Source organism: Candoia aspera, chromosome 2, assembly GCF_035149785.1.
Source record: "Candoia aspera isolate rCanAsp1 chromosome 2, rCanAsp1.hap2, whole genome shotgun sequence".
NCBI classification, from domain to species: domain Eukaryota; kingdom Metazoa; phylum Chordata; class Lepidosauria; order Squamata; family Boidae; genus Candoia; species Candoia aspera.
Window position 1 is genome coordinate 154,385,904 of NC_086154.1, and position 11,380 is coordinate 154,397,283.

At 42.0% G+C, this 11,380-nt stretch overlaps 1 protein-coding gene across 1 annotated transcript; it reads right to left on the reverse strand.

Moving 5' to 3' along the window:
- Positions 1-965: 965 nt before the first annotated feature.
- Positions 966-6,430, reverse strand: KLF1 (KLF transcription factor 1). The gene is made up of 3 exons (XM_063294401.1): positions 6,142-6,430; positions 2,342-3,212; positions 966-2,027 (listed from the first exon to the last, which is right to left on the reverse strand). Exons 1-3 carry the CDS (start codon positions 6,226-6,228, stop codon positions 1,852-1,854), a joined length of 1,134 nt encoding a protein of 377 aa, XP_063150471.1. The 5' UTR covers positions 6,229-6,430; the 3' UTR covers positions 966-1,851.
- Positions 6,431-11,380: the final 4,950 nt, after the last annotated feature.

Genomic DNA, 11,380 nt, shown 5'->3' on the forward strand with positions numbered 1-11,380 from the left:
CAAAAAAAAACCTGGCACCATTTACACCACCAAATCACTCTTAGGAGGGAAGAAACAGATTGGCTGTGCCCCCTCATAGTACCCTGGATTCCCCTCATTGCAAAACCAGATCCAGAGAGGAGAGGTGGCAGGGTGCTCGCTAAAATGTCCATTCTCCTTTCTCAATGGCCAGGGGTAGCCTTCCAATCCTCCCTTCTTCATCCTCCCAGCCCGAGCACCCAGCAGTGAGGATATTAATGCAATGGCTCACAGCTGCTACAGAGGGTAAGACGGGCAAGACCAGCAGGTATTTAGAGGTGTCCAAAAATAGCCTTTCAGTGGTTATTCTGTTGTTGGGGAAATCAGTGGCTCAACTGCAGCTTCCTCAAAGTGCTAGTAATACCTGTCCCGCTTTACAAAAACAAAAAGCTATAGCTTTTCTTTGATATGAAGAATAAGACTCTCTTGCCGTAGGCCTGTTCAGAACAGGCAGCAATCTTTGTTCCTTCTCACAATGCCAGGTTTAAAGATGATTGTCATCTTGGGGCCACATCTAAGCATTCAGGTAACAGGCTGAGGCCTTTTGCACAGCAATTTCCCAAATGCCTCTTGCTTCTCACACTGTATAAGTGGGACAGGAAGAGAAACTGTACGTTGGCTATGTTCATGTAGCACAACAGGCAATCGTTTATTATGCATGGTTTATTGAATAAACCACAAGTGGCTGGGTCTGCATAATACACTGAGCCATAAACCATGGAAATCACACTGACTAGGTTTGTATAACATGTTATGCCAGAAATAAGCAACTCATATTTTGGCTTAGCATTGTGAACCCCCTATTAAAGTAACAGAAATAAATGCTCATTTGACATTGAGTCGTGGCCTTTTAATAACTGTTACGGATAAGGCCTTTCAGCAGGTATAACTTGCATGAGAAATTACACTCTTCAGCACAACTGTTAAAAATGCAGAGCTGGGTCCTCTTTTGCATTATGCTCAGTTTAATAATGGGACATAATTGGATACAAAAGCAGTTGAGTAATGAGAAATAATTCAATACATAAAGATATGCCTATTTTTCACTTATGAAACTATGGCAGATACAATAAAGGAGCTCCTTTGCACCCGTTAGGATAGCCAGCCTGGGAAAGAGGACTATCCCATCAGCTCCTTCAACATTTGATCCTAATAGAATATAAAGCTCCATTTCCAGGACCTGCCCAAGAAGCTTTAGAACATTCACAAAATACATGACAAAACACTTCAGAGCATTCATTTTAATACTGGAAGCTATAGGGTCTAGCCCTTATTCTGATTTCATTTATTCAGAAAATATATCCAAGAATGCACTAGACCAATTGCTTTGGCTTCACTGCTGCCTTAGATCCCCTTCCTCACACTTCTGGCATTAAACCAAAGCAGATCACACCTATGGGAATGTTTTAGAGTATGGAAAACAGTGATCTCTTTTTACTGCAAGGACAATAAATATAAAAGGTTCTCCCATGTCCTAGAAGTAAATAGTTCTGTGGCCTTGGAAATAACTTGAGTGCTATTTGATAGGAAGGGAAGAAAAAGACACAAAGTACCCTATTTAGATTTCAAAATATGGGTACCATATAGGTGAGTTTTTAGTGGTGGTGGAGAGAATAACAGATGAGATTCCAAAAGCATTCAGTGTGGGAGTCCAACCCGGTAACTAGTTTCCATTACATTCTCTTGGCTAATACTACCAGGGACAAGGTCAGGTGTGCCTTCTTTGTGGGAAATGGAAACATGCAGATCCTCACCCCCACCCCACAATCACTGTCCCACTGAGGTTTCCTTGTGGGTTAGAAGATCCACTGCAGTCCAAAATTTTCATATCCATCACACATGTCTCTTCAAATGCAGAGACAGGTGGTCTGAGCGGGAGAAAGCACGCTGGCAGAGGTGACACTTGAATGGGCGTTGTCCTGTGTGTTTACGATAATGGCGAGTCAGCTCATCTGAGCGGGCAAATTTCCAACCACAACCTTCCCAAGTGCAGTGATACGGTTTTTCTCCTGTAAAACAGAAAATACCACTATGTCCTTGTGCTACCACTGGACCCAAAGGGTCATTATTTTAAGTTCCATAGCTAATATTCATGCAGAGAATGTTGAGGAAATAAGCAGCCTAAAATTGGATTTCCCACTTCCCCGCTAGCGCAGGGTATGGGGGCCACGATTCACTGCAACACCCACAACTTAAATGTCTGCTGGACACAGAAGGGAGACTTGACAGCTGACACCATTTCTAAAGCCCCAGCCAGAGGATAAAATGCCCTGAGACCCAACACACAGCTGCCTACAGCCTCCCTTCACATCAATCTTTTTACCTGTATGGGTGCGAAGATGAGCCTTGAGGTGGGAGCTCTTGGTATATGTCTTCCCACAGCTGGGATGATTACAGATGTGACTAGCAGGCCGCTTGCGGGGCCACTGTTTGTGCCCCTTCTTAGGCCTGGCTGTGGCTTCTCTGGTAGGCGAAGGTGGTTTCCGGAAACCAAGGAGCGGCAGAGCATGGAGAGCAGAATCTGTCTGGTACATCTGAACTCGGGTTTGGTATGGGCCATGGGAGAAAGGGTGGTAACCATTCAGCACACCACAGTGTGGCAGCTGGGAAGCCACTGCAGCTGGTGGAAGCTGATTGTAAGAAGCATGTTTGCCTAACAAAGGAGGACTTGGGTGTACATAGGCTTCACAAGTTAAATGATAATACTGCCCATGAGATCTTTGTCTGGGGTCCCCAGGCTGCTGCCCTGCTGCAGCAAGAGCCACACAATCTCCCTGGGCAAAGAACTGTGGCAACTGATTGTTGGAAAATACTAGACCCTTATTGGGCTCTATTATGTCCTGGGAATAACTGGGTAGGACTGGAGCACAGTTCACAGAGTTCTCTCCTGGCAGGAATTTGACTTCCAGGCCTGAGGGACCAGGAACCTCCGGAACCTTGAGGTTTCCTGGGAGTTTCTCTCTGACTTCCTCAATGGTCATTGGCTGACAGACAGCAGACACTGAGGTCTGTTCCTTTTGGTCAACTCGAGAAAGACCAGCATTTTGCCCTGAGGTAGAAAAATTTCTTAGGAGAAAGTCAAGGTCCCAATAGGCTTCCTCGTGCTCCTGCTTGACTTGCTGGACCTCCTCAGGTTGGTTCGACTCCGAGAACTCCAGAGATGGAGTTTCAGGGCAGTCTTCTGTCTTCCACCACTAGAAAGCAAGTAAACAGCCCATGAAATAAATTGAGTTCCAGATGTGAACTGCAGTTAGAAGCTGGAAAAAAACAGCAGACTCTTGTAGATTTGTCGCAGTGTCTTTCACTAAATGAAAGACAGAAGCAGGTTACAAAAGCTGTGATGGAAGAGCTTCAGAAGAGCCAGTACAGGCTGGAGCCTGCCATTAAGGCAGAGATAAAGAGCCCACTATCACAAGGCTGCACAAGTTTCTGCCCTGCAGCTGGGAGAGGCAGAAAGCTAGTTATCTCACAGGCCCTCAGAAACAGGCAACAGAAGCATTTGCTACTCAAGAGGCTTTTTGAGTCTGGCTCTAGGACAGCACCCTATGATTAATCTACTCTAGACTTTCAAGGTCTAGGGGTTAGAATGGTAGAAAAGAAACTTGGGCTACATTTCTAAAACCATCTTGATTGACAATGCTTTCTTCTAAAAAAACCACCTTCTTTCCCTGCTGCATGGTCCCTATATTCTGTCCTTCATAACGTCATCTTTTGAAGAGACAGCTATGAACAATTCCAAGGTGAGCCTCCAAGGACAGAGGCAAGTATTCAGCATCTGTTCTTCAAAGAGCATTACATCAATGTACTGTATTTAATTAATCCTTACAATAAAAGTGTTCACAATCTGTGTGTTACAGCAGCTTATTTCATTCGTTCCTCACAACTGGATCTGATAACATAGATACAGCATCTCAGCTGCTCCTATTCAGACTCTGACCTGCAACTACAAAACATCTGACCTTTTAACTTTAACACAGTCCCTGACTACCATTTTATGCAGTTATGAGAAACAAAGGAGAAATTTAAAAGCATAGATACTATGTTGTAAATGCAGATAATATTAGGGAAACTAACTGTTAAAACTAATTAACAAGACTACAAAATGATTTTGTGAATAAAAGTCTTTACATACTAAATATTAAGCTGCTGAACAAGTATGTATGTACATATCTCTTATTAGGGCCAATGACTGGTAAAATACAAAGAGGACTAAAAAAACATAAAGAACATGTAAATAAGAAGAAAACAATTAGCAGGGGCCCAAAAATTAAAGAAGTAGCTTCCTGTGTGAAGCAATGGCAGCCAAAAGAAATCTTGCAACTTCTCTAGGGATGTCAGGGTTCCTTTCCAGTAAGAAGCAATGAAGCTGTCCACAGAACTAGAGAGACTACTATTAATAAGTAGAATTATAAGGGCAGGGTGCAAGATGCCATAGAAACAAATCTAAGAATTATGAGAGCTAGAGTTTCAGGTTCCTCCAGGTCAGAGGGGCAGATTCCCACTGAAAAAAGGATGCCAGTTTGGTCTAGTGGTTAAGGCAACGGGCTAGAAACCAGGAGATTGTGAGTTCTAGTCCCGCCTTAGGCATGAAAGCCAGCTGGGTGACCTCGGGCCAGTCCCACTCTCTCAGCCCAACCCACCTCACAGGGTGGTGGTTGTTGTGGAGAAAAGAGGAGTTATTTATAAAAAAATAATAATGGTGGGAATGAAAATAAATAAATGAATGTTCACCCTAGTTTTTGAATTCCTTATCTCCGATTTTTTAAAAAAAATAAGATCTGCCTGAAGATGAAACCTGCACACACGCACCATATTCTACTTGTCCTAAAACAGATTTATAACTCAACTATTAATTTATAAGTATTTAATATTTTTCTCTATGAACCAGCTACATTTAAAAAAAATTATTAATAGTAAGATTACTATACAAGAACATAACCAAATGCATGCAGTTTACAATACAGCACTTCAGTTAAGGTATAGCAACTATAACTCATTGGCTCCTGCTGGAGTTTGGCCATTTTAGCTACACAGCAACTACATTTTTTTCCTCTGACTTCTCCTTCCCTACTAGAACCTTAAATGCACCACAATGAAGAGTCAAAAAAGAGGTGATATTTGCTTACAATTTGGGCAAATAGAATAAGTAAGTCTCCTCTCCCTCTATATAATATGTTCTAATCATAAAATGTGAAGAAACTGACTTTAAAAATAAGCTACGATATACCATCAATTTAAGACTACATAGACCACTGAAGCTGTGCATGAACTACAAGCTCTTAAACTCAGCTCCTGCAGTTAGTTTGCGGTTCAATCAGCATGAGGTTTAATCCCATAACATTGCATTGGATTAAAAACACTTAACCATGAATTGGGTCCTGCAAACAGTAAATACAGGGAGTGGGAGAAGGGCTATTTTTCCCCTTTCACGTTAGTCACAGAATTATATCAACAGTTCTGATAAACAACGGCCTCCAGAAGACCTCAGGGAAATTCTTTCTTAAAAGCATTATATCCACTGACTAGACTTTAGCTCTGATTAGTTTTGTGGGCTCTTACGAGGCCTGCACGCGTGTATCTCTTAATTTAAGGGAAAAACACCCTAAAACTCCATGCCGTTATCTCTCCCAGACAGACCTGCTATCATCATGAAATACTTTCCAAACATGCAAACGTTCTACACAAAAAAACGTTTTTTTGCATTTTAGTTGAACAAACACAAGCACTCCAAAATTACCAACCTCTCTTTATTTACTCATCTATTTAATTAGTACGATATCCTGCCTTTCCTCCAGAAGCAACAAATGGTGCCCAGAACACTCTGTTCTGCTATTTTCTCCATATCGGGAGTAAGACCGGGAATCCCTCCAACTTACTTTCCACCATCCGGCTAGGGGAGCTCCTGAAATATTGCACAGGGGTTTAGAAAGCAGTACCTTGCCGCACCTATTCTGCAAAGGAACCTTGATTTGGTAAGTAACAGCCGAGGTCCAGCTCGGAACCCACACTTATTAACTCCTTCCCTCCTGTCAGAAATTTTTAATTCTTATCAGTCTGCACAGCCAAGCAGCAACCCAGAGGCCACCTTCAGCCAGCCAAAGCTCCCCACACACAACTCCTCACCTGAAAAATTTCAGATTGTGTGTCCTGAAAGTGGTTGAACCCCCCCAGGATTCCAGATGAGGGCAACACAGTCTCCACAAAAGTCATGGCCAATAAACAGCAATATCCCTAAAAGAAAAGGAAAAATTAATAACAAGGTAGCATACTTCTTGGAGTTTTGCTTACTTACTCCTAGTTCTCTGTTCTTCTTATTCATATGCACAGACTTTGCTTTTACTCTCTCACCTAAACATCACCCATCCCTCGTTTATGAGCAAACTCTTATACTTTAAGTCTTGCCTTCAATATTTTTCTTCTTTTAATTCTTTCCTTCATTTGCCAGTTTGAAGAAGAGAGAAGAATAAATGAAGCCGACTAAACCAATCAGAAAAAGGGGGCGTGGCCGGCCAAGGAACGCGTTGGAGGCGGATTAGGATTAATCATAATCACCTTGTTTGCCGCACATTTGTTACTTACTTTCTTTAAATAAGAGGGATAAGGATGAATTCGCAATCCAGTCTGTAATCCTGTTTAGTCAGAAGGAAATAGTATTATTACTAAAGTATTATGCTTATGAGGCTAATTGTTACCCACTGAAGTATGGGTATGTGGTCCCAATAGTTCTAATCTGGAGTATTCTTGAAGTCAAAACGTAGATCCAACTATAATTATATTAAATTTCATGTTATAAAGTGTAAGAACTAAATGAAGGCATCTAATTAACAATTTTCTAACACTTTCAGCATCTAGAGTTATTTGTAAGATGTATTTTTCATAAAGTAGAGTCCATTTATGGGAGGGGGGAGGTTGTTTGATACCTAAAAACTGCACATTTAAAACCTTTCAGGGACTAACCTGCAGTTCTATGCATCTACTCCGAAGTAAACTGCACTAAATTTAGTGGGATTATATTCCAATAAATATTATATGATTGCATCTGAAAGCCCTTTAAGAGTTCATGCAATGCATGGTGCAAGTTTAGAAATATACACCTAGAATGCCCCACTGACTTCCATGGGTTCTAGTCACAGAAAGGTCTTGGTAAATTAAGCTAAAGCTTTGGGATGCCTCTAAGAAAAATATCTGCAAATCTAACAGGGAGGGAAGGACAAGCTTTACACATGCAAATTTAAAGTAGCCTGGCTTTTTAATGGGTTCTGAATTTTCCACACCCTGCAACTCTCCTCTGGGGGGAGATGGGCAGTGGCAAAAGTTGATGAATAAATATTTTTTTTTAAAAAAACAACGGCTAAGGTCATGACTGACCTTACATTGGATCTTCCTTCCCAAAGGCAAAGTGTAAATTAGTACATCTCCTCAAGGTTTATTTAGATTCCTTTTGTTGCTTTCCCCACTGTCCACCTGTTGAAGACTGGGACCTGTTCATTGTCCTTGCCAAGGTGAACAGTAAAGAATCATCACGTTTTGCTATTTTGAAAAGAAAAAAGAGATCAAAACTCTGCCTGTTCAGTCAAACTGTCGAGTTATAAACCCACATTTACTATGGGGTACTTTAAAAGCTCTGCAGTTCCAGGAATTAGAATTTGGTATTCTGAAAACTCCCTAGTTTTATTTATTTATTTTCTATCCCACCTTTATTATTTTTTATAAATAAGTCAAGGTGGGGAACGTACCTAATATTCCTTCCTCCTCCTATTCTCCCCACAACAACCTCGTGAGGTGAGTTGGGCCGAGAGAGAGTGACTGGACCAAGGTCACCCAGCCAGCTTTCAGGCCTAAGGTGGGACTAGAACTCTCAGGCTCCTGGTTTCTAGCCCATTGCCTTAACCACTAGACCAAACTGTCTTGAGCTTGTTAGAGATACAAATGAATACAAATGTGATTTTTAAAAGAGCAACATTCATAATATAGAAGACAATACAGTAATGTCTAAATAATAAAAATGCACACCCCATTTATTATAAGCAAAATGAGCATCCTTCTTGGATCATATTGTGGGCACTGTCATAAAAAGGCTGCCATGGGTGGGGGTGGGGGTGGTTATTTGCAAAATCCTTACCATGGTGGGTGTCATAATCACAAAACACCCATTTCCCAGCAGCCAACTGGTGAGTTGTTTTCCACCACTTCCCTTTGAAGCCTCTAAAGTGCTTCCTACCTCCCCAGTTTAGTTTTGTCATGTTTTCTGGATAGATTGCAAGTCACCTGCCATATTAAGTGTTCAAGAAAACCCAGCACCTACAGTTAATAAAACTAAATGGACCTCAAGTTAACAATTGGATGGGAGACCACCAGCAAGTCTATAGATTTCACTTGAAAGCCAAATAAACATCCCAAAAGGTGGCAGTGGCAAGCCTGTTACATACTGCTGCCATGTAGAAAATGATAGGGACACATCCCTTGCAGGAGTTGAGTTCAACTCAAAGACGACTTTATGTTTTTTGTGTGTAACAGGTTCTTTATGGGCATTAAAGGCATTCTTGGTTAATGTGGCACATTGTTTCACAGCATGCCCATTTTGCCTTTATTTTAATGAAAAGAACCTTAAAAAGCATTAGATTAACTTGAAACAGGGAGTCTGACCAGCATGAAAGGAAATGTCCAAAGGCATCATTTGCCTATTTCTTCTCTTGTTTTCCAAGGTGACTACGTTGTCTTACTATTTCCTGCCTAGACACAAGAGCTGCCTTCCCCAACCTGGCGCTTTTGCCCTGTATTGGACTATCACACCTATGACTCCCAGCCAGGATGACCATTTACTGTACCTGTGTAGCTTTACTATTTTTCATGTGTTAAGGTCTTTACAAAAGGGTTGGCTTCATTTCATTCATACGTGGACAGCAACTCCCGGGATAAGAATACATGATCGTAATCCCTACTTGCATATGGGGAATGGAAACTGAGAGATAACGCTTCCGTGACTAAGCATGCCCAGGGAAGAAGCCCTCAGCTTTTCTGGCATGGTGCATTTGCTTGACTCTAATGACGCCAGAAAGCAAATGGAGGAGTCCTCCAGAAGTGTGTGGAGGAGTGAGACTGTGGACTCCACCGCTCCACCGTCTCCCCCTTGCCTCCCTCAACCAGATCAGCCTCCAGCTGACATTTTGTGCTTGTCCCATGGGCTGGAGCTGGGCCCTGCGAAGACAGCTGAAAGAGCAGTGGGCAGCTTTCGGCTGGGGAAAAGCATGAATGCAGATTAACAGCTTGCCCTGGCTTTGTATCAGGAGGTCTCAGAGGGGTCTGGCAGCAGGCCCTGTTCCGATACAGAATTGAGGACCAACACTGTCTTGCCTCTGAGAGGAGAGACACTTTGGAAAGAGAATTGCCCTGGCTACAATGCTGGGACTAGAATACAGCATTTATCTCTGTCTCTCAAACCTTGTTAATGAGATTGAGAAGGAAAATCAATCAGGGGTAGGAGAGAAAGTTTTAAGGCAGGGTTGGCTTAGGCTAGCAAACTAATGTGATTCCTTTATGATTTTGTATGAACCCATGCAGGAATTGAGTAAACTATGGTTAAGCATGGGTAAGCAAGTTCTGTGAACACAGACAGGTTAGGGATGGAGAAAAATCCCTAACTTACACAGATGTTGAATTCTGTGTCTTTAATTGTTTTCATGGCATAAAATAAATGAACAGGTGACATGCAGAATCCAATTGCTGCTCTTTTATAACAAGAAAAGCTGCAGCTGCTAAAATGTGGTTTGCCACTATCATGTTAAAAGCTCAAATTGGGGATATGAAGGGAAGAAGTGTTTATTTTGTACAAGGTGAAAGTATAATATTAACACTTTTCCTCCTTGGATATGTTGATTTGCCAGACTGTGAGAAAAGGGAAATTTAGATGTTAAGAATCATTACCTGAGAAATATGTTATTAAGAATATGGAACAAATATAAGTCTAGACTTTGCCCAAAGAGATCACTGCTGACATCCACTCAAGAAGCTTTCTACAGCAGAGAAATAGCAGATAAAGAATGATGGCTAACATGAGAGTTTATTAATACAAAGTAAGAAATTAAGATGAAGACAAGGGAACAATTAGTAACAGAAGAACACTCTTTTTAATGGTTTTCTAATAATCAGATGAAAGAGAGGTTTAATATGGATAAAAGGATAGTTGGAAGAACAACTGAATTGCAAAATTGACTGGAAAAAGATCATTCTAGTGAAAATCAATATAATCTGATTTGTATCTGTTTATTCATGAGCAATTTTTGTGTTCCTCTTGCCCTGTATACAATGACTAAAAGATAGTAACCCTAAACGTGGACTACTATAATAGTGGAATGTTGTCAAAGCATAAAGAACCCATTTTAACAGGTGTTTTTGTGAATTCATACCAGAAGCACGCAATTAACAGGTAGAGTTCCCTAATTTTTAGAGTTTAAGCGAACAGGTGCCGAGTAAGCATCCGGCTTTTTCCCTAACTGGAAAGCGGGGGGGGGGGGGCGAGGGTTGGAGGAAACGATTGACCGGCGGCTTGCCAATGGGGAGGTGGAAAAGGGGAAGGAGCCAACCCAGCTGTAACTACCAAAACCAGACCTGAATAAACCAGGAGATGCCAGGAAATGCGCAGCTTATAGTGAAAAATCAGTGGGTTTTGGTACTTTCAAAGGTACTCTGCCAGTAATGAAACATGGTCAGAGGCATTTCCCCATAAGACCTGAACCAGCCCTTAAAAAAAAATTGTGAAGGGGCATCTGGCTCAGGCTACTATCTCACGTTCATTAAAAGGATAAAAGTGAGAGAGCCAGTTTGCCTGGTGGTTAAAACACCAGGCTGGAGACCGTGAGTTCTACTCCCGCCTTAGGCACAAAGCCAGCTGGGGGACCTTGGGCCAGTCACTTTCTCTTAGCCTTACGAAGAAGGCAATGGCAAAGCACTTCTGAAAAACCTTGCCAAGAAAGCCGCAGGGACTAGCCCATGCAGTCGCCAGAAGGCACCTCCCCAAAAAAGTGTTTGAACCCACGCCTCCACTCTCTGCAAAGAAACACTCCTTTAAACTGTATAGCTCTTACCAGGATCGATGCTCGGCGAGAAAAGATGCAATTTTATTTTTGAAAAGTTTTATATGTGTGTTAGATAAGCAAGGCAAACAAGCAACATAATAAACAGCAATATAAGACTGAATTAAAAAAACTGCCAAGGAACGGAAAGAGAAACGTATCAAAGGTCCACATCTGCAGGACCGAAGCATTTCCCCGCCCGCCCGAGCCGCTTCGGGACTCCCTCCCTCCTCCGTTTCCCAGCCACCGAGCTCTCCCCTCCTCCCTCCCGCCTGCGTCGTGGCCACACG

Bases quoted from the DNA above. Each gene is read 5' to 3' on its own strand.
- KLF1 (XM_063294401.1), bottom strand. From the start codon at position 6,228: ATGACTTTTGTGGAGACTGTGTTGCCCTCATCTGGAATCCTGGGGGGG. The intron at 3,213-6,141 runs GTGAGGAGTTGT...CTTGCTTTCTAG, and splicing joins CACAATCTGAAATTTTTCAG to TGGTGGAAGACAGAAGACTG. The intron at 2,028-2,341 runs GTAAAAAGATTG...TCTGTTTTACAG, and splicing joins TCATCTTCGCACCCATACAG to GAGAAAAACCGTATCACTGC.